General features: G+C 45.5%; 2 protein-coding genes across 5 annotated transcripts in view; both read left to right on the top strand.

Annotated features, from left to right (window-relative positions):
* The window catches only part of MBTPS2 (membrane bound transcription factor peptidase, site 2), a 105,940-nt gene extending 100,536 nt beyond the window's left edge, over positions 1–5,404 (top strand). For both annotated transcript variants that reach the window (XR_001111550.2, XR_001111549.2), the window contains one exon: positions 4,560–5,404. The gene's annotated coding sequence lies outside the window, so the exon portion shown is untranslated. The remainder of the gene's footprint in view (positions 1–4,559) is intronic.
* Positions 5,405–6,155: 751 nt separating this feature from the next.
* Positions 6,156–23,448, top strand: part of SMS (spermine synthase) — a 58,737-nt gene continuing 41,444 nt past the window's right edge. For 2 of the 3 annotated variants that reach the window (XM_064364459.1, XM_064364458.1), the window contains exon 1: positions 6,156–6,267. In XM_064364459.1, coding sequence (XP_064220529.1) covers positions 6,219–6,267 — 49 coding nt within the window. In that variant the 5' untranslated portion in view covers positions 6,156–6,218. The remainder of the gene's footprint in view (positions 6,268–23,448) is intronic. The other variant, XM_064364460.1, reaches the window with a different exon arrangement.

Genomic DNA, 23,448 nt, shown 5'->3' with positions numbered 1-23,448 from the left:
CCCGTGGCATAATGTTTTTGAGGTTCGTCCATGTTGTAGTATACATCAGGACTTTATTCTTTTCATGGCTAAATAATATTCCATTGTATGGCTATACTACATTTGGTTTATCCATTCATCTACTGATGGACATTTGGGTTGTTTCCACCTTTGGGTATTGTGAATAATTGAATAATGCTGCTATAAACATTTGTGTTTTTGTTTGAACACCTGTTTTCAATTCTTTTCTGTATACACCCAAGAGTGGAGTTGCTAGATCATACAGTTATTCTGTTTAACCTTTTGATGAACCGCCAAACTATTGTCCACAGCAGCTACACCATTTAACATTCCTGCCAGCTAAGTACGAGGGATCCCATTTCTCCGCATCCTTACCGGCACTTATTTTCTGGTTTTTAAAATGTACTTATTTATTTACTTACATATAGCCATTCTTTTTTTTTTTTTTTTTTGAGATGGAGTTTTGCTCTTGTTACCCAGGCTGGAGTGCAATGGCGCGATCTCGGCTCACCACAACCTCCGCCTCCTGGGTTCAGGCAATTCTCCTGCCTTGGCCTCCTGAGTAGCTGGGATTACAGGCACGCGCCACGGTGCCCAGCTAATTTTTTGTATTTTTAGTAGAGATAGGGTTTCACCATGTTGACCAGGATGCTCTCAATCTCTTGACCTCATGATCCACCCGCCTCGGCCTCCCAAAGTGTTGGGATTACAGGCGTGAGCCACTGCGCCCGGCCCATATAGCCATTCTTGTGGATGTGGAGTGGATCTGTAGTGATGCAAACCGGCTTTTTGATTTGGCAGTGGTACTCTTGGCTTTACATTGGAATCTCCCGGGTTTTTATTTACCTTTTTTTTTTTTTTTTTTTTTTTAACAATCCCAATGCCCAGGCTGTACCTGGGGCCAATTCCATCACATACTAGGGCTAGGCCCAGGCAGTGGCAGTATGTTTAAAGTGTCAAGGTGATTCCAGTGTGCAGCTGAAACTGAGAATCATTGTAAAGACCTTAGCCCCTTCTCGCTTACATAGTTTTTTTTTTTTTTTTTGAGATACAGTCTCACTCTCTCGCCCATGCTGGAGTGGTGTCACGATCTCAGCTCACTGCAACCTCCGTCTTCCATTTGAAGTGATCCCCCCATTTCAGCCTTCTGAGTAAATGGGATTACAGGCACTCGCCACCATGCCTGGCTAATTTTTGTATTTTTAGTAGAGATGAAGTTTTACCATGTTGGCCCGGCTGGTCTTGAACTCCTGACCTCAGGTGATCTGCCCACCTCGGCCTCTCAAAGTGCCTGGCCTTACATACTCTTTTTAATCCACATTTTAAATAGTGTTTAAATAGCTGGGTGAGTCTCACATTCATCTGAAAAAATGGCAGGGGAATGATCCAGATCTTTGTCAGCCACTCTAAACCTAATAGCTAATGCCAAGTTTTTAAGATAGGAAGTAATTTCACCACAGCTGTACACAGGGGGCAGGGAGGTGGAATGTCTCCAAGGGTCCCAGATGAACTGATGATAAATAGATAAAAATAAAAACAATGAAACAAAAGACTACTGGCTTTGATGGCTAGGGCAGCTGTAAAGGACTGCCAGCCCCCATCAACTCCCTCATCTACCCTTCAAGGAAAGTTTGGGACAGCAGCATAATGGGTGGCTTTATAGTGCAGGTCAGTAACTGCTGGTTATTTCCAATTAGCACCTCCGTACCCATCACTGCCACCACCACCACCTTTTTGACAGAGGGCTCTTTTCTGCTTTTGACTTCCTTCTTCCCAAGAGGAACTCTTGCTCACTGTGTAGGACAGTGTGGCTCTTTCTCTGAATTTATAGAAACTCTGTTGCTGATGTCCAGCTTGGCCTGTCTGGTCAGAAGCAAGTGGACCCATTTGAAAGGGAGGTTGGGATAGGAGTAATACCTAATACTAGCATTTTGCTAAGTGGGTCACCAAAGCTTTCACCCTAAGCCTGGACTTCATCTTGTTGTCTATATTGTCACTGCTCTGTAGCCACACACTCCCAAGAACACACCTGGAGTTGAACAAGTAGTTTTCTTCTTTTTGCAGGCGGGGGAAACACATACTATGGGAACAGAGGTGGTGGTAGGGTGAGGGCTCTTAGTAAGAGAATGTGAGAAAGGATGACTCAGAAGATTTGCACCTGGGTATGTTAGAGTCACCCAACAGTGATGACCTGTCAGGTGAGAATGACCCTGTATGTCAAGTGCACCTGAATGTGTGTTTGGAGTTCCCAGCATGGCCAACCAGAGAGTTCCTCTTTATTTTTGGGGAACATCTGAGCCTCCAGCCTGGCCAAAGGAGTGTGGGCCCTGAAGGGGATTAAGGCCCTTTGTTTGGAGTAAATGAAGGTTGCCAGGTTGTTAGGGGGAGGGCATTCTCCTGTTGAGCCTACTGCTACTGGATCATCCCTGTATGTGAGTTACCAATAAACTCTGTCTCTGAGTCCCTTCTTTGGCCCTTTGAACCTGGTGCCATCCCTATTGAAGTTAATAGGTGTCTGGCACAACACTGTGTCAGGTGGTTTTGGAGAGTGTTTAGGGAAACCAGCTGTTGCTCTGGATTGGAAGCTCATGGTGGGAGGATTCTATGATTGGATGTTTTAACAAATATTCTCTAGAAGCAGAGAAAATTAGAGCCAGGCTATAGCTGTGGTTGGTAAAGAAGCAGCAGTCACTCATATTAGCCAGGAATGGGGGTGAGGTGGTGTTTGGTCACATCCGTGCTTTGGACTATGTTTTCTGTGTATTCAGGCATGATTACAGAGTGGTCTTGTTTGTGTTTTGTCCCACCCTGGTCATAGAGTGGCCTTGCCTGATGTTGGTGTTCCCGGGAGTTGTTTCTGTTCAACAGGACACCCAGGCACAGCTGTGAGTGCTTGGCCAGCTCTGTGAAGGCAGGACAACTTTACTGTTTCTCAGTCTTCCTTTTAGGTCAAGAGCAGTCAGCGACAGGCTGCAGGACATGAATCCTCGATATCCACATTTTCACCATTGGCAAGACTGTTTCAAGAATGCAGGCTTGGCCGGGCGCAGTGGCTCACGACTATAATCCCAGCACGTTGGGAGGCTCAGGCAGGTGGATCACCTGAGGTCAGAAGTTTGAGACCAGCCTGACCAACATGGTGAAACCTCATCTCTACTAAACACACACACACACACACACACACACACACACACACACAGAGTAGTGGTGGCACACTCCTGTAGTCCCAGCTACTCAGGAGGCTGAGGCAGGAGAATCGCTTGAACCGGGGAGGCAGAGGCTGCAGTAAGCGGAGATTGTACCACTGCACTCCAGCCTGGGTGAGACAGAGCAAGACTCCTCAAAAAAAAAAAAAAAAATGCAGGCTCTAGTCAGACTAGGGTAAATCTTGTCTCTGCTGTGCCTTTTGTTACGGGACGAGCTGCTGAAATGCCTGATAACAGCTGGGAGCTGTGCAGTATTTAAGACTGCACAGGATCCACTGATCGACTGTAACACAATTACCACAAACAAAATGATTATTAGTGCTGAAACAGGCCTGGAAGCCAAAGACCAAGATTATAAATCGCAGGTAATGAGAACATGTTCCCGAATCCAAATAGATACAGCCCATTTAGAAGTATTTAAAACAGGCCTCGAGCCTTTGGTTTCTGTCCATGTCCTACCTCTGACAGTCTTGCCAGGATTATGATACTGGTAAGTAGGATGTGCACTGGGAATATCCTTACAGTAACTCCTTTTTTTTTTTTTTTGAGATGGAGTTTCGCTCTTGTTACCTAGGCTGGAGTGCAATGGCGCGATCTCGGCTCACCGCAACCTCCGCCTCATGGGTTCAAGCAATTCTCCTGCCTCAGCCTCCCAAGTAGCTGGGACTACAGGCCTGCGCCACCACACCCAGCTAATTTTTTTGTATTTTTAGTAGAGACGGGGTTTCACCGTGTTGACCAGTATGGTCTCGATCTCTTGACCTCATGATCCACCCGCCTCGGCCTCCCAAAGTACTGGGATTATAGGCGTGAGCCACCGTGCCCGGCCTACAGTAACTCCTAATGCTACCCCAACAATGTGGGTTCCATATTGAGGCCAATTTATCTCTGATGTTGTGCTAACATCATGAAGCATTTGTTGTGGTTTTTATTATTTATTTTTTGTGTTTTGAGACACAGTAAAGACACAGTCTCAAAAAAAAAACAGAGTCTGTCTCCCAGGCTGGAGTGCAGTGGCACGATCTTGGCTCACTGCAACCTCCACTTCCTAGGTTCAAGTGATTCTTATGCCTCGGCCTCCTGAGTAGTTGGGATTACAGGCGTGCTCCCCCAAGCCTGGCTGATTTTTGTATTTTAGGTAGAGATGGGGTTTTGCCATGTTGACCAGGCCGGTCTCCAACTCCTGGCCTCAAGTGATCCGCCTGCCTCGGTCTCCCAAAGTGTTGGGATTACAGGCATGAGCCGCCATACCCAGCCAATGAAGCATCTGTTAAACTCCACTTTCGTTATGGCTGTCTGATAAGTTAATGGCAAAGCATCTCAGGTTTTTCCTCTCTACTTTGTACCTTGCAGGAAACAATGTGAGGCACAAGTGCTGGGGATGAGAATTCAAGCCTGAGCCGGAAGGCCAACTGTGCTGCCAGACACAAGCTGCAGAGGATAACCAGCTACACAGTTTGCAGGCCCAGGGCAAAATAAAAACACGGGGCCTCTTGTTTGAGAATTAAGAATTTCAAGATGGCAACAGTAGAATTAAAGTAAGTGAGGGGCCCTTTTGATGTGAGGCCCGATTCTGCACCCACACTGGTGCTGACCTGGGAAAGGTACACCTGAGGCCCATGGAGCTCTACCGTCGCTGCAACATGCAGGACAAAGACAACTCTATTGTCAGTGACCTAACTCCAGAGGAATGGCAAGAAGTGGAGAACATCCCAGGAAGAAAATGAGGAGCTACAGACTGACGTAGATGATAACTGAAGAATGAGAATTGTAATAGCTAACAAAATTGAGAACCTAGGATCCACAGAAGAAAGGAAGACACGCAGAGTAACAAACAGGTGGCATGGGTAGGCAAAAATTAATGCAAGTGCTAGAAAAAGATAGTTAACAGAGAAAGGTCTGTTCAACAGACCCTTGTTGAACACTTGTAGACACTGCCCGGAATGTCTTGTAGACACTGCCCAGTTTCTGTAGAAAGGTGAAGAACTCAACAAAACAGCCGTTGCCTGGGGGAAGAGATGAATTTAACATCCAGGTTCTTTGCTGCTTTTGTGGAGGCACACGAGTTCATTGATTTACATTTTGTCTAACCATTACAGCAATTCCTGTGGCTGTGAGAGGCACAAAAGCCTGACAGGATGATGGAGGCATTTGCGCAGGGATATTGTCAGTGCAATAAAGAATAATTTTAGTTCGGACGCTCATGCTCTCTCCCCTTTGCCATCATTTTGTTGAACACCAGCCATAACCCCAGTGTCAAAAATAAGCCCACCGCAAAAAGGTCTATTGCCGTGAATAGAGGCACCAGTGTTGGAGGAGTCCTGGTAGAGAAGCAACTCCGGAGTCTGCAGTTTCCTAATTCAATATTAACAACAATGCTGTCCTCTTACTGTCTTCTCCCTCATTCCTATTTTGCTTGAAAATGTAAATAACGTAAATGCCCAAGCGCTTTCTATTCAGTCTCCAAACGCAAAGCAGACCCTGGCTAATGGTAACAATAATCCGAATGGGTTTAACTGCAACATTGCAAGAAAAGGCAGGCAGTACTACAGGGGTGGATCTCATCATTTGATTTTCCCAACTCCGCCAGGAAATAAGAGGGGCCATGGCTTGGGAGAGGTGTGTAGGGGGTGGGCCCCCCGGAAGTCCTGCTGCGCTGTTTAAATCTAAGGTGACCTAACGGATGGCGGGAGCGGCCGCGCTAGCATTGGCGCAGGGCGCGGCCATTGGTGACGCACGCCGGGGAGCACGGCGCCCACGTTTCCACCATTAGCGAGTCCTCACACCCGGCTCTCGAAGTTCGGGGCTGGAGGCGTCCCGGCTTCCTCCCTCCCGGAGGCGGGCCCGGTCCCGCCCCCGCGCCCCGGGTCGCTGCTGGCGGCCCCTCCCACCTCCTAGTCCTGGCCTCCCCGGGCGCAGCGCACTCCCCGCCGGCCGCAGCCTGACACGCCGCGCGGCCCCTCAGTCTCCCACGGCCGCTCCCCCAGGCATGGCACAGGGCCTTGCTTCACTATGGCAGCAGCACGGCACAGCACGCTCGACTTTATGCTCGGCGCCAAAGGTGAGGGCTCCCGCCGCCACCTGCGAGGCCATCCCCACCGCTCCCGCCGCCTGGCGGGCTGGGGCCGGTGTCGGGCGGGGCGTGCGCCGCGGGCCGAACAATGCGGGCGGCCCGCCTGGCGCCGCAGTCTCCCGGGCTGCTGTGCAGCGCGCTGCGGGGCCGCGTGCACCGGCGGCCGGGCGGAGGCCGCGCTCCTGTTCCCGCGGCGCTCCGTCCCGGCCGCAGCTCGGGGCCTGGAGGGGCCGTCTCGGGTGCCCGCTGGCCGGGCCGCCCTTCCGGGCCCGGGCCGTCCACCCGCGCTCCCACGCGGGCTCGCTGCCTTTGCGCTCCCGCTCGGGGAGTCCCCAGGCTGCCGGGCGCGGGCAGACCCCTCATGGGACAAGGGTTGCAGGGACTGCGGCAGAGCGAGGCGTGACCTGCGCGGCGAGCCCGGGCTGGGGGCGTGCGCCGCGCCAGGCTGGCCGCGCGACCTTTTCCTGTTCTTGCAGGCGGGTAAATTTCCCTCTTGGGGGTGGGGGTTTCCCCTCTTAGGGAGCTGGGGCTGGGGAAAGGTCTGCGGATGAGAGGTGCTTGCAGAATTCTCTGCCGACTGCGTAGGAGACAGATCCCCCGGAAAGGAACTGGGGGACGGGAAAAGGAAACGATTATTATTACTGAGGGTGGGGAGGGATGAGATCTGGGCGCGGGAGTCGTTTACACCCCGAATTGGAGAGGTATTAAAAGACAGCCGGCCCGGCGAGGTGGCTCACGCCTGTTCGTAATCCCAGCACTTTGGGAGGGCGAGGCGGGCGGATCACGAGGTCAGGAGTTCCAGATCAGCCAACATGGTGAAACCCCCGTCTCTACTAAAAATACAAAAAATAACTGGGCGTGGTGGCACGCGCTTGAGTCCCAGCTACTTAGGAGGTTGAGGCAAGAGAATCGCTTGAACCTGGGAGGCAGAGGTGGCAGTGAGGCCAGATCGCGCCATTGCGCTCCAGCCTGGGGAACAGAGCAAGACCCTGTCTCAAAAAAAAAAAAAAAAAAAAAAAAAAGCCGACCAGAATAGACAGGGCTGGTAAAGTTGGAACTGTGTGTGTGCAGGAAATTTGAAGGGAGGGATACTTAGCAGGCTTCTTTTCTCAGGGTACGCCTGTGGTGGGTCACGGGAGTCTCAGGAAGAATAGAACTGCCCTTTCTTTTTCTGGCGGCTTTTAAACCTGTGACTGCCGCAGACTTGAATCTGCACTTTCCATAGGTCCCACTTGGAGTGGCTGGCTCATATTTTGCTTTTCCCACTGTTTTCCTCGAATTAGATGGAGCAACCTTTGCTCTTACCATTTTTAACACTGACTCTCTCTCTTTCTCTCTCTCTTTCTTTCCTCCCTTCCTTCTTTCTTTTCTTTTTCTTTCTTTTCCACGGAGTTTTGCTCTTGTTGCCCAGGCTGGAGTACAATGGCGCGATCTCACGCCAACCTCCCCGCCCCCCACCCCATTTCAAGCGATTCTTCTGCTTCAGCCTCCCGAGGAGCTAGGATAGCTAGGATTACAGGCACCTGCCCTCACGCCTGACTAATTTTTATATTTTTAGTAGAGACGGGTTTTCACCATCTTGGTCAGGCTGGTCTTGAACTCCTGACCTCGTGATCCGCCCGCCTCGGCCTCCAAAAGTGTTGGGATTTGGAATTACAGGCGTGAGCCACCGCTCCTGGCCGACTTTTTCTTTCTTTCTGAATTTCTGAGTACGTACTTTGCATTTTCTCTCCCAAGTTTAAAGGATCTCTGAAGGCACAAGATTTCGTAACGATTTTAGTAAAGATTGGAGCAATATCTGGGTTTGACTCTGGCTTCTTCCTGATTGGCTCTGCATGTGACCTTGAGTTTATGTTAACCTTTCTGAGCCTTTCCTGTCCATTAAAAAGAAAAAAAATACTGTACACCTCTTCCGGCTTTTACTCTTAAGCGGATAGCTGTGGAGCACACTGTAGGGTTGTTAAGCAGTGTCAGTGTATTTGGGTGGTCTGAAGTGACTTGGAGAAAACAAAGCATGTTAATTTTAGTTCCCACATTTCCTAGGTGAGGATGGAGGGCAGGGAGACTGCTAGAGATGAAATGATGTTTGAGGGGTGGAGCTGAAGAGCCAAGGTTTCATTGAGTAATTACCCTGCCAGCTCTAGGGCTGAATGGTTAATGAGAGTTCTAGCATACTGAATTTAGAAGTGAGGAGAAATAGCGTATTAGGGTCATCCAGCTAGTAAGGGTGAGCCTGGGAAGTGTCCCTGGTGTAAGTATCTTGTGAACACTCACCTGTATTTTTCATCCATGGGTTTTCTTAACTTTTTTTTTTTTTTTTGAGACAGTCTCACTCTGTCGCTCAGGGTGGAGTCCAGTGGCACTATCTCGGCTCACTGCAACCTCCACCTCCGGAGTTTAAGCAATTCTCATGCCTCAGCCTCCCAAGTAGCCGGGATTACAGGCTCAGCCCGCCACGCCCAGCCAATTTTTTTTTTTTTTTTTGTATATATATATATATTCTTTTTTAGTAGAGACGGGGTTTCACCATGTTGGACAGGCTGGTCTCAAACTACTGGCCTCAAGTGATCGGCCTGCCTCACCCTCCTGAAAGGCTGGGATTACAAGCGTGAGCCACCGTGCCCGGCCTGTCCATGGGTTTTCTTCTAGGTTTTTTTTTTGTTGTTATTGTTGTTTTTCAAGACAGGGTTTTACCATGTTGGCCAGGCTGGTCTCGAACTCCTGACCTCAGGTGATCTACCCATCTTGGCCTCCCAAAGTGCTGGGATTACAGGCGAGAACCATTGTACCCGGCCTCTTCAAGGTTTTAAGGAGGGTGATCTCAGCATGGAGCCCAGGATTTTGGCACTTCCCTTTGTCCTTAAACCTCCTTGGCCAAATTTAGATTAGCCTCTTGAAGTGCTGGTTCACAATGGGATGTTTTTGTCGTTTTGTTGAAGTGGGGAAAGACTTTATGAAGAAAAAGCAAGAGAATTTTAACACTTTGGGCTGACACTGTCCAGGAGAACCATGGATGCCCAGTGTGGGAGGGAGGAGGAGAAACTGGCGTTTTCTAAGTTAGAAAGGTGTAAAAGTGGCATCTTAACAATTCAGTTGTGCAAAGAGGAAGTAAAAAGATTGACGATAAAGAGATAGGTGTATAGAGCAGAATAGAACGTTCTTAAGAGGGAAAGGTGAAACAAACTGTTAATATTTTAATTCCCAGTGTATTCTTAAAGATGAGAAAGCTTTGATGGCAAGGTGAACATTCTAGAAAGAAGTATTATGTGGCGGGGGTGATGTGTGTATGTATGCATCTGTCAGACCTTGAGTCATTACAAGTATTCTGGGTGTAAGAACTCCGATTCGTTTTGTATTCTCTTCCATCACTTTAGTTGGGGTGAAGCATATTGAAGCATATTGCCCTTACTGTCAGCATCTACATTTGAAAAATAAAGAGATCATGACTAGATTGGGATCCAAGTTCTTTTAGTTTTTAGTAAGGGGCACTTGGTGAAAAATCCACTTGTGAGGTCTCCAAAAACATTTAATGGATAATGAGTCAAAAGGCATTACTCTTGGCATGTGAATATTGGATGTGACTCAAGGGTGAGTCAAATGCCTGTGGAGCCTGGATTCATGTTCTTTTCCCCGTTTGTCAGTAATCCTTCCTAATGTTCCAGTTCCATGATGTGATTTTAGTGGAATTAAACTTGAACCACTTAGTTATTATGTTGTTACTGCGTTGGGAGCGCAGCAGCCACCAGACCACCAAGAGCAACTGTAGGTTGGGCTTGGTGGTGCTGGTTTAGTGCTCTGGCTGATGAGGTGTAACCCAGGAAATTTTTATTTTGGCTTTTAAAAAAAACAGCTCATCTGTGGTCATCTTGTAAGTGAGGTATTGGACTTTAAGGACTCTTGAGCCCAGAAAACATTTTGTGACTTATCCTGAGGCTAACAGGAATAAACTTGTCCCGTGTTTGGATAGTTTAGGTATGTGTGAGCTGGTGGAGGAAATGTGGTCTGTTCGTAGCTCTATGTACTATAGGCAGGATGCTTGGGTATCCAGAGGGTGAGTGAGAGGCCGGGCGCAATACCTCATGCCTGTAATCCCAGCACTCTGGGAGGCTGAGATGGCCAAAGTGCTTGAGCCCAAGAGTTCAAGACCAGCCTGGGCAACATGGGAAAAACCCGTCTCTACAAAAAAAAAAAAAAAAAAAAGCCAGATGTGGTGGGTTTTATGCACCTGTAGTCCCAGCTAGTTGGGAGACTGAGGCCAGAGGATCCCCTGAGCCCAGGAAGTCGAGACTACAGTGAGCCATGATTGCACCACTGCACTCCAGCCTGGACAATGGCGTGAAACCCTGTTTCAAAAACAAAACAGAAAAAGGGCCAGATGTGGTGGCACATGCCTGTAATCCCAGCACTTTGGGAGGCCGAGGTGGGCGGATCACCTGAGGTCAGGAGTTTGAGGCCAACCTGATCAGCATGGTGAAACCCCATCTCTACTAAAAATACAAAAATCACCCAGGTGTGGTGACACACGCCTGTATAGTCCCAGCTACTCTGGAGGCTGAGGCAAGAGAATCTCTTGAACCTGGGAGGCAGAGGTTGCAGTGAGCCGAGATTGAGCCTGGGCGACAGAGAGACTCTTGTGTCCACAAAAAAAACCCCAAAAAAACAAAAAACAAAAAAAAAACTGGTGAATTACATGCTATAGCCTCTCCTTGCCATGTTGGAGTGGAAGGTCTCTAGCAGGCCAGTCAGCCCTGAAAAGGTCTAGCAAACCTATCCCCTTGGCTGGGCATATCTTTTGAAGGCAGACCTCCAGGGTGTGTATCCTGGAGACACTTCTGGTACACGGTAGATGTTTGGTACATGCTGATTAAATAGACCAAATTTATGTTACATTAAAGGTGGAATGCTGGTTCACGTCCATTATGGGAAAGTGAGACGCTCATTTTTACGCTGTAGAATTATGAGGATGGTCCTGAATTCAGAAACATGGCAGATGCTGTTAGATCTGTCATTTGGACCATTGCTATATGATTTGTGTAGGGAAACAAATGTGTCACTCAAATTCACAAATTTTATAACAAATCTTGTTTAACAAATTGAAAACAGAAGACCACTTGGGAATTCTGGGCTTAGCAGAGAAGCTTTGGGGTAGGGGATTCTATTGTGCCTTTGACTCTCATCAGGGATGCCTGTGCAGTAAGAGTAAGACTTTTAAATGCATAAAATAACCCAATTAAAAATACCATCTTCAAAATACAAAATCCCTAAATGTGTGGTATGGTAATATGTGCTGCTTCTCCCCCTCCCATCCCAGTCAGAGTTTTGCTCTTTCACCCAGAGCTGGAGTGCAATGGTGGGATCTCAGCTCACTGCAACCTTTGCCTCCCGAGTTCAGGCATTTCTCCTGCCTCAACCTCTTGAGTAGTTGGGATGACAGGCACACGACACCATGCCCAGCTAATTTTTGTATTTTTAGTAGAGATGGGGTTTCACCATGTTGGCCAAGCTGGTCTCAAACTCCTATCCTCAGGTGATCTGTCTGCTTCAGCCTCGCAAAGTGCTGGGATTACAGGCGTGAGCCACCGTGCCCAGCCCATGTGCTTTTTTATTAACACATCAAATAACAAGATGTAGCAGCAAGGCTAATAACTTCGATAATCTCAAAGTAGAGCTGAGAAAAATTGATATTTAACAAATCGTTAGGCCAGGAGAAAAACCTGAATTTTTTGTGACAGTGACCAGGTATAGTTGACAATGTGTGATTTTTGGCCTCAAAGTATAAGTGAAGAAAGTGTGAAATTTCAATTACAGAAAATAAGTCTGTGTATATTTTTCCATTCAAGTTCACAGGCCCCCCTCCTTGGACCCCAGGTTCAGACCCCCAAGCTGGGGAGGGCAAGGCCTGAGACTACAGGTTCTGTATATTGTCTCTTCCTTTTAGAGGGTGTGGGTTTCCACCCAAGGGCAGGGCTGGAGGCACATTCCCTACTTTCTCTTCAAAAACAAAAGCAGCTCTTTGAAATCTTTGTAAACAGAAAAGTAGTACTTAGCAGTTGCCACAGGGGCTACTGTTGCCCCGCGTGCTTTGGGCATTATTTTAAATAAATCCTCACAATAACCCTACTAGGTCTTGTTATCCCCATGTTAAAGATAAATAAATAGACCCAATTGAGGTTTTTTTACTTTTTGAGTGACAGAATTCAAATCCATGTCTATTTGACTAGAAGGCTGGTTCTGCTTCCACAATTCTGAAGCCTCTTAGTTTAAGGTGGTGACTCTCCTTGTGGGTGCTTCCCTCTGTGGGTGACATCTCACGATTTCTGGAGACATTTTTGGTTGTCACAACTGGGGAGATGCTACTAGCATCTAGTACATCCTGAAGTGCACAGGACAACTCCCCCACAGCATTTACAGCCCAAAATGTCCACAGTGCCCAGAGAAACCCTGGTTTAAATTCAAACTAGACCATTTCAGTAATTTGGATGACGGATCATCAGCAAAATTTCCTTGGTCCTTTTTCGAAGTGTCAGTTATGCACACAAATTGTTAGGCAGGGAAGGTGGACGGGCCCTATCTTTCTCTAAGTTTTGCAGCAGGGTCTGTTAGGAGTTTGGTCATTGCTTCCTACTCAACTGAGCGTGTGGCTTGAGGTGACCTTCCCTCCATGATTTCCTGAACCATCGCCCTTTTTAAGCAGCTCCCACGCTCCCCTGTATTTGAGCTGCCTTCTGGTGGAAGTATGTCTTCTTTGTGTGTTTTAAATAGCTATAACTGCCTAAATAATACAACCTAAACAATGTAGTTCATATTGCTTCTAGCCTTCTCAGGAGTAGAGAAAGTTTCCTTCCTCCCCCTCCTTCAGCATTATTATCCTGTCCCACTACACTTTAATCCCTCATTGTGATAACACCGCAGGTGCAGACACTGTTGCTTTAACAGTGAAGCCTTTGGGCTGATGACTGGGAGGGGAATGCTTGCTTGGGCCCCACTCTCCAGGGACTGAATCACAGTTGGTGGAGGGGGGTGAGTTCCTGGATTTTGCATTTTTAATCATCTTCCTCACAGTAATTCTGTTGCTGATTAAAGTATGAGAACTCTTCTAGTAGGTTCCTTATTTAAAACAACAACAAAAACTTGTCAGAAACCTTTGGCACACCTACGTCAGCCCAACCAGTCAGCCTAGTCTGTCATTAAATCCTGTGGCTTCTGCCTGCCAATATTCTCAAATTTGTTGTTCACCACCTGTTCCTTACTTTAGTTTCCTGGCTACGATCTCCCCATTTGTCTCCATTTGGGGTTAGGCTCGATCATTAGGAACTCAACGGGATCCCTGTCCCCTTTTCCATTTAAAAACCTTTCCGTGGGTTCCTGTTACCCCATGGATAAAGTCTAAACTCTGTATCAGCACACCATCAATTTCTACCTGGTTTTTCCTCTTCCTCCAACATACTCCATGTGCTTCCCAGTAGCCGGGAAGCACCTGGACTCAGAATTTGACAGCTTTGGAGAAGATTTTTTTGTATGCTTTACGTAGGTATTCTCATGCGTTGATTGTGTTTGAAAATATTTTATGGACTGCTTCCGGGAGATCCCTTGTTGGCCTTGTCTTCCTTTGGCATCCTCTTTTGCTTTGTGATTTTTTTTTTTTAAATGCTCTTTTCCCGACTCTGCAAAAGATTCTTAATTGCACTGATTATGCTCCATGTGACTCCAGGCTGAATAACCTCACGTTGCCTGGAATTAGTATTGTGGGCTTGCCATTAAAAAATTGAGTAAACCATAATGATTCTTTTTAGATTGTAGTTTCCAAGTCATACCGATTTCCTTAAACCTATAGAGGTAGCATATGGTAAGATTTTAGTTTCTGCTTTGTGTCTATAATCCTCATCTAGTTCTCATTGGGTAGTTCACTATTTTTAAAAACGCTTTGGAAGGGATGACAGCTGTTTAAGAAATTGACTCCATAATCAAAGCACTAGGAGCGACCCCCATCCTGGCTAACAAGGGAGGGGTACTTTTTCAAGTAATCTGAAGCCCTGCATGAGACTTTCTAATTTAATAACCGGTAGTCAGTCAATTTGTCTTTTTTTTTTTTTGAGAAAGTCACTTTTGTGTTTGCAGTGGAGTTAACGAATCTTCTCATCCCTTTAGTATATAATTTACTCCGTTGTATTTGAATTGGCAGTTTCCGTCCTTAGCTACCATCTCAGGAGATAAGGGTTAAAATGCTGTGTTCTCCAATAGCTTTAAAAAGTTAGAGCTTTTGATTTTGGACATGGTACCTGGAAGATCTGGAATCACGGGCTTTATAATTTTTTTTTTTGAGACAGAGTCTCAGTACTGTCACCTGAGTTGGAGTGCAGTGGTGCAATCTTGGCTCACTGCAACCTCTGCTGCCCAGGTTCAAGAGAGTCTCCTGCCTTAGCCTGGGTTCAAGCGATTCTCCTGACTCAGCCTCTGGAGTAGCTGGGATTATGGGCGCACACCACCGCACCCGCCTAAGTTTTTGTATTTTCACTATGTTGGCCAGGCTGTCCTCGAACTCCTGACCTCGTGATCCACCCGCCTCTGCCTCCCAAAGTGTTGAGATTATAGGTGTGAGCCACCCTGCCTGGCTCAGGCTTTACAATTTTAATTTCAACCACCATGGTTATGCTAATCTTTCACAGATAAGCATTAGTTATAAAGTTACTGGTATCTGTTTAAAAACGTCAATAAAGTTATTACTGAGTTTAGTTTTTGGAGTCTCTGCATTTCTGGGTGTTTGAATTCACTATTTCACTGCAGTTGTAACCTAAGCCTGCTGGTGTATGCTGTGGCTCCAACCACCATTTCGTGGTAAGTTAATTATAGACTCAGTTCTTTTGAAAAGTCAGGAAAACTCTTCAATTGAATCTGCAAACCAAGTATGTAAACCATGCACAAATGCTGTTTACAACCCTTACAGCTAGGCACTTTTCCAGACCCCAGGAAAAACAGCCCTGCGGCCCTGAGGTGTGGTAGGCCTGGATTTCATTAAATTGACACTGTCATCTGTGTTCCGGTAGTGGTGATACTGGTGATAAATGTGTTTACGTGCTAAGCCGCAAACTCAAAAGGAGCTGGTAAGAGCCAATAGCATGTTCTAGATTCCTGAACTGACTTGACTCTGGGTAGTTTTACACACACCTTAATTTTCCCCTCTCCATGAAGGTGATAATGATACCAAAATCCCACACACTGTGTCGTTGGGTGGAATGTCTAATAAAGTGTTTGGAAGAGTGTCAAATGATACATAAAATACCTAACACTAATTGCAATACTTAGGACCCAGTGCTTTGAAATTGTGCCAGTGGATAGAGATGCTCAGTTATAAAGAGGTGTGAATTTAACTTACTTGAAGGGTAACGAAAGCTCTGCTGGCAAGAGAAGAGGCAGAAAATAATGGGTTGGCCTGTGTTTTGAAGGCTGGTCTACTTTATTTGAAGGGCCTCCTCCCTAAGTTATTAAAGCAGAATTTTAAAAGGACACTTAGATGTAAGATATCAATTACTTGTGTTGCGTGAGTCCACTTTTTTTTCCTCGAATGAAAATTTCTCCACTGAGAATCCTGAGCAATTCCTAGGACATTGCTATATTTAATACTGAATTCTCCCTTCTAGAAGGACTGTAGATGACAGTGTTCAAACAAGACAGATGTGCCTGTGGGCATTCCAGATTCCTTTGCTATCCTTAGAGTGTAGAGGTGAATATAGAATGTTTCTCAGTCCTTTTCCTTAGAATACAGGTTGAGCATCCCTGATCAAAATGCTCCAAAATCTGAAACTTTGAGCACCGACATAACACTTGAAAAAATGCCAATTTGGGATTTTCAGATTAGGGACTTTCAGTCAGTGAGTACCAGGCAGACACTCCAAAAAAAAAAAAAAAAATCCAAAACACTTTTGGTCCCAAGCATTTTGAATAAAAGATATTCAACTTGTATTTTCAGGGCCAGTGCCTTGGATCATGCTTTGGAAAACAGTAGTGACGTAGTTTTTTGTTTTTGTTTTTCAAAGACAGGGTCTTGCTGTGCTGCCCAGGCTGATTTCGAGCTCCTGGACTCAAGGGATCCTCCAGCCTCAGACTCCTGAGTCACTGGTGTGACATTGAATCTTTTACCTGTATAATGCTATAGCTAAGTGGCCCAGTTGTTTGTGGGGTTTTGAGGAAGATGGTCATGGATTTGTCTGTCCAAGTGTTTGTTCCTACGTGTGGGTTTGTCTAATTTGGAGCTGGTGACTTGGTGTTGAGAGAGAGGAAAGAGCTTACTATTACTAATCCCTTTGGTATGAGATGCAAGAATATGACAGACTTTTTAAAAAATTTATTTAAGTTCTGGGATACATGGGCAGAATGTGCAGGTTCGTCACATAGGTATACGTGTGCCATGGTGGTTTGCTGCACCTATGAACTGGTCATCTAGGTTTTAAGCCCTGCATAAATTTGTCCTAATGCTATCCCTCCCCTTGCCCTCCACCCTCTGCAAGACCCTGGTGTGTGATATTCTCCCTGTGTCCATGTGTTCTTATTGTTCAATTCCAACTTATGACTGAGAACATGTGGTGTTTGGTTTTCTGTTCTTGTGTTAGTTTGCTGAGAATGACGGCTTCCAGCTTCATCCGTGTCCCTGCAAAGGACATGAATGCATCCATTTTTGTGGCTGCATAGTATTCCATGGTATATATATGCCACATTTTCTTTATCCAGTCTGTCACTGATGAGCATTTGGGTTGGTTCCAAGTCTTGTGCTGCAGTAAATATACGTGTGTGTGTCTTTATAGTAGAATGATTTATAATCCTTTGGGTATATACTCATTAATGGGATTGCTGGGTCAAATGGTGTTTCTGGTCTAGTTCCTTGAGGAATTGCCACAGTGTCTTCCACAGTGGTTGGACTAATTTACCCTTCCGCCAACAGTGTAAAAGCATTCCTGTTTTCTCCACATCCTCTCCAGCATCTGTTGTTTCCTGACTTTTTAATGATCACCATTCTAACTGGCATGATACAGTATCTCATTGTGGTTTTGATTTGCATTTCTCTAATGACCAGTGATGATGAGCTTTTCTTCCATATGTTTTTTGGCCACATAAATGTCTTCTTTTGAGAAGTATTTGTTCATATCCTTCACCTACTTTTTGATGTTTTTTTTCTTGTAAATTTGTTTAAGTTCTTTTTTTTTTTTTTTTGAGACAGAGTCTCACTCTGTTGCCAGGCGCCAGGCTAGAGTGCAGTGGCACAATCTCGGCTCACTGCAACCTCCACCTCCCAGGTTCAAGCAATTCTCCTGCCTCAGCCTCCCAAGTAGCTGGGACTACAGGCGCACGCCACCACGCCCAGCTAATTTTCATATTTTTAGTAGAGACGGGGTTTCACCATGTTGGCCACGATGGTCTCAATCTCTTGACCGCATGATCCGCCCGCCTCGGCCTCCCAAAGTGCTGGGATTACAGGCTTGAGCCACTGCGCCTGGCCTGTTTAAGTTCTTTATAGATTCTGGATATTAGACTTTTGTCAGATGGGTAGATTGCAAAAATTTTCTTCCATTCTGTAGGTTGCCTGTTGACTCTGATTATAGTTTCTTTCACTGTGCAGAAGTTCTTTAGTTTAATTAGATCCCATTTGTCGACTTTGCCTTTTGTTGCAATTGCTTTTGGTGTTTTTGACATGAAGTCTTCGCCCATGCCTAAGTCCTGAATGGTGTTGCCTAGATTTTCTTCTAGGGTTTTTATGGTTTTGGGTTTTACATTTAAATATTTAATTCATCTTGATTTAATTTTTGTATAAGGTGTAAGAAAGGGGTCCAGTTTCTGTTTTCTGCATATGGGTAGCCAGTTTTCCCAGCACGATTTGTTAAATAGGGAATCTTCTCCCCATTGCTTGTTTTTGTCAGGTTTAGGACTTTTTTTTTTTTTAAAGCATTTTGTGACAAATTTTTAATGGAGTTCCTATAATTTATTTCTTTGAACAAAGGGTCTGGCGTTGCTTCTGAAGGCTGTAGGAACTGTTCATGTAGTGGTTTGTGGATTTGTCTTTTTACATCATTTGCTCATTTTACACTATGGGGTTAGGGAAATATAAAGAAAGCGGGGATACAACCCTGATACTATCGCAAGTAGATAACCACTTTAACGTACGCTACAGATGGCTTGCTTCTTCTTGTTGCATATATAACAATGTTGTGAGTAAAAGCACTGGATTTTGGAGCCCAACTGCTGCGGTTTGAATCCCGGCTCCACCACTTATTAGTGGTGTGTGACCTTGGGCAACTTGTTAATGTGTGTGCCTTACTGAGCTGGCTCTACTTTGGTTACCCTTGAATAGCAGCTGTGAGAACAGACATCCTTGTCTTGTTTGGACCTCAGGGGGAAAGCAGTCTTTTACCATTTTGAGTACTGTGCTAGCTGAAGGGTTTTTGTAGTTACCCTTTATCAAGTTGAGAAAGCTCTCCTCTTTTCCTATTTTTGTGTGTTTATCTTGAATGAGTGTTGGATTTTGTCCGGTTCTTTTTTGCATCAATTAATATAAAATGTGTTATTTTTCTTTAGCCTATTAATATGGTGGATCACATTGATTATGATTTTTTTGAATACTGAACTAGCCTTATATACCTGGAATAAATCTCACTTGGTCATGGAGTATAATTTTTCCGTATTGCTGAATCCTATTTGCTGATGATTTTGTTCAGGATTTTTGTATCTATACTCATAAGGGATATTGGTCTATAGATTTTTTTTTTTTTTTTTGGACTGTCTTGGTCTGGTTTTGGTATTAGGATAATACCGGCTTCATAAAATAGGGAAGCCTTCCCTTCTGGAAGAGATAGTGTAGAATTGGTGTTAATTCTTCTTTAAGTGTTTAATAGAACTCTCCAGGCTGGGCGCGGTGGCTCACGCCTGTAATCCAAGCACTTTGGAAGCCAAGGCGGACGGATTACCTGAGGTCGGGAGTTCAAGACCAGCCTGACCAACATGGTGAAACCCCATCTTTTTAAAAAAAAAAAAAAAAAAAGTGGTGGGGTGTTTTTTTTTTTTTGAGAGAGGGTCTTGCTGTGTCACCCAGGCTGGAGAGCAGTGGTGCTGTCTCAGCTTACTGCATTCTTTACCTCCAGGGCTCAAGCAATTTTCTTGCCTCAGCCTCCCAACCCCACCCCCCAGGTAGCTGGGACTACAGGTGTGCACCATCTTGCCTGGCTAATTTTTGTAGAGGCAGGGTTTCTTCTTGTTGCCCATGCTGGTCTCAAACTCCTGACTTCAAGCAGTCCTCGTGCATTGGCCTCCCAAAGTGCTGGGATTACAGGCATGAGTCACCACGCTTGGCCTCTTTCTGGAGTTTTTAAGCTACAAATTTAGTTTCCTTAGTAGTTATAGTACTGTTCAGGTTATTTGATACTGGGTGAGTTGTGATAGTTTGTGTTTTTAGAGAAATTGCCTCATTTCATTCTTAAGTTGCCACATTTATGTGTGTAGATTTGCAGTGTTCCCTCATCCTGTTGGTGCTTGCAGGGTATGCCGTCGCCTGTATTCCTACATACTGGCAAACTTTGTCTTTTTCCTAAATCTTGCTACAGTTCACCTTAATAATCTTTTCAAAGAAATAGTTTTTTACTTCACTTTTTTCTCCTCTAGTTTTTGTATCAATTTTATTGACTTTTTTGCTGTTACCCTTTCCTTCTGCTTGCTTTGGGCTTTTCTCTTTTTCTAGGTTCTTGAATTACTAGCTTGGATTAGGGATTTGAGATTGTAAAGTGGAAACTGGTACTCTTAAGAATTCTCATTCTCTATTACACGGTTTCTGTTAATCCTAGTTGATAATGTTACTCCACGTATTCCTTAAAAAGCAAGAGTCTTAGTTATGTTGGTTGTTAGCTGTTCTTTTTTCAACACTTAATGATTGCTAACTTGAACGTAGGAAATATTCCTCAGGTGATTCTAGTTTCAGATGCTAAGAATGAGGCCAGGCGCAGTGGCTCATGCCTATAATTACAGCACTTTGGGAGGCCGAGGTGGGTGGATCAGGAGGTCAAGAATTCGAGACCATCCTGGTCAACATGGTGAAACCCCGTCTCTACTAAAAATACAAAAATTAATTGGTCATGGTGGCATGTGCCTGTAGTCTCAGCTACTTGGGAGGCTGAGGCAGGAGAATTGCTTGAACTCAGGAGGTGGAGGTTGCAGTGAGCCGAGATCGCGCCATTGCACTCCAACCTGGGTGACAAGAGCGAAACTCCGTCTAAAAAAAAAATGCTAAGAATGTTACTTCTGGGAATTCAGACAGTAGAATTAACAGGCAAGTGTCCTTGTTAGAAATTTAGAGCTGGAAAAGACCTTAGACTAGGAGGCAGCAAACTGAAGCCCTTGGACCAGATACTGCTCATCTGGCCTGTTTCTGTGTGACCCTCCAGCTAAGAATTATCTTTATATCTTAAAAGGGTTATAAAGCACACACACACAAGAAAATGTGACAGAAACCTGATTTAGCCCATATGCTTTACCATGTGGCCCTTTACAGAAAAAGCTTCCCCGTCCCTGCCTGTAGATTATCTAGGTGTAGTGATGCTGGTTGCCTGTTTCAGAGCCATCTGGAAAAATTGCGAAGTACAGATTTCTTAGCCCCGCCATATGGCTGCCTTCTCATCTGGAATATATCATAGCGCATGGCCCTCTCCATGTTTGGGTGGTTTTGACTTGTGTCCTTTGTCTTTCATCTTTGTTCTCCAGTGGTACTTACTTTTCTAATCTTCCTAGGTGCTGAATTGAATGTGGACTTGGCTAATAGTGCTCTGGTAAAGCCACAAGAGGGGAAGGCAGAGGGACCTCCCAAGGGACATGTGTATCAAGGACAGCTCTAATATAAATGTGTGTTTTTTTTTGACATCACACAATTCCCAAAGTCCAAACTGTTTCATCTTTGGAAATGCTGTTTCATTGTTGATTCACAGCCTGGCATAGATGCTCAGACAGAACCCTTGGATTATTCTTTTTTTAGTTTTATTTTTAAAGAGTCTTGCTCTGTTGCCCAGGCTGGAGTGCAGTGGCGCGATCTTGGCTCACTGCAACCTCTGCCTCCTGAGTTCAAGGGATTCTCCTGCCTCAGCCTCCCAAGTAGCTGGGATTATCGGCACCTGCCACCGCACCTGGCTAATTTTTGTATTTTAGTAGAGATGGGTTTTCACCATGTGGGCCAGGCTGGTCTCGAACTCCTGACCTCAAATGGCCCAACTGCTTTGGCCTCCCAGAGTGCTGGGACTACAGGCGTGAGCCACTGCGCCTGGCCTTGGATTATTTTTAAACACACAAATGGTATGACCTGTAAGGCATTCTGCCCAAGTAAAGTTAGTAAGAGAAAGCTGGATGTTCATGATATTGATGAAGTGCTCAAAAAGCGTATTTCATCCTTTCCAGACAGTAAAAGTGGCAATCCCATGGTTTCTACTTTGGCAAAGAAATCTTGTTCCCCTTCTGGATGGAGCTAAAGGAAACCATTGTCATTTGACTGGGGCCATCTCCACACCTCACATGCCAATTTTGAACTAAAAGTAAGGGCTGGTCACTTTACCTGGTCCAGATGCATTTCTAAGTCATTTCCTGTTCCCTAACCTCAAACACTGCAAGTCCCCTCTCAAAACCTTCTTCTTGTTACTTCTGTAACTTCTCCTTTCTGTTGAGTTGTAGCATGACCCCTACCTCCTGCTTTTCTGTGGGTTCTGATCTCTTTTCCTAATCCTCTGCCTTGGTTCTCTTCCACAGCTCTGGGCCAGAGTTTATTCCTTCCTCTTCTCAAAAAACATGGTCCTTAAGCTTACGGGGCCCACTGAAGAGCATTGTAGGGCACTGTATGTTGCTTGCATGATTCCTTCCAGGAGAGGTCAAGTGGCCTGGTTAAGTGTCTATCTCATAGACACAAACTAATAGATAACAGTCCTCCCAGATGAAAGGCAGGCTTTAGTATACTGTCTCTTGTCTGTGCCTTATTTTCTAAGTCTTGGCTAGACTCCCATATGGGTTAAATCAGAAGGGTGAGGATGGGTAAGTTTGAATCACTCCCCATTGCCACTGTCTGTGGGAAATGCTCTCCCTTGCAGTGGGAATGACAAGGCAGGGCAGTGAAATAATTAGTGACACATTTAAGTTATGCTGTTAAGTTAGTGCATTGAGTTTTAAGAAATAGTCATTGTGGCTGGTATTCTGTAAACATGCCCATATGGCTTTCCTTAATGCATGTTTGCATGAAAAGAGCTTGGGTGTCATTTCTGTGTTGGTGTGTTTTCCTTCTGTAGTTAATTTTTCTTGTCTGGTTACTCTTCTCTGTGATCATCAGAAACCATGCTATAAAAATTAAAGTCCTCTAAATTTTTCATTTTCATGCCATTGTCCCTGTCTGCCCTGTTTTTTTTTTTTTGTTTGTTTGTTTTTTTGAGTCATGGTCTTGCTCTGTCACCCAGGCAGTGCAGTGGTGAGATCTTAGCTCACTGCAACCTCTGCCTCCTGGGCTCAAGCTATTCTCCTGCCTCAGCCTCCCAAGTAGCTGGGACTACAGGCACGCACCACTGCACCTGGCTAATTTTTTTGTATTTTTAGTAAAGATGGAGTTTTACCATGTTGCCTAGGCTGGTCTCCAGTGATCCTCCAGCCTCAGCCTCCCAAAGTGCTGGGAGTACAGGCATGAACCACCACGCCTGGCTCCTGTCTGTGTTTTGCAGCCATACCTCATATAGAGGTCTGAGACTGTCTGCAGGCACTTGAGTATTAGGAGAGCAGTGTGGGAGCCGGACACCAGCCACCTCACTGTGCAGTGACAGTGCCTACACACAGCAGCCACTCAGCCACTTGGTAGTCTGTGATGGGTGGGAACAGGTAAAGGAGACCACTCCTTGCAGCCCCTTTACCTGATGTGTCTTGCATCTGAGCCTGTGCCTGGTGGTAAGCTTGTGGTGAAGGAGGGAGAGAAACCAACTACTTTTTTTCACATATGAATATATGTATTAGTTTTCTACTGCTGCACAATAAATTGCCACAAATTTAGTCACTTAACACATAGTCTCACAGTTTATATGGATTAATAATCTGAAAATGGCTCAGCTGGGTCCACTTCTAAGGATATCAAAAGGATGTACTCCTGGCAAAAGCTGGGCTGTGTTTTCATCTGGAAGC

This window comes from Aotus nancymaae, unplaced genomic scaffold (genome assembly GCF_030222135.1).
Source record: "Aotus nancymaae isolate 86718 unplaced genomic scaffold, 86718_ANA_hifiasm-v0.15.2.pri h1tg000058l, whole genome shotgun sequence".
Classification (NCBI taxonomy): domain Eukaryota; kingdom Metazoa; phylum Chordata; class Mammalia; order Primates; family Aotidae; genus Aotus; species Aotus nancymaae.
This window is presented reverse-complemented; position numbering and strand designations above follow the sequence as displayed.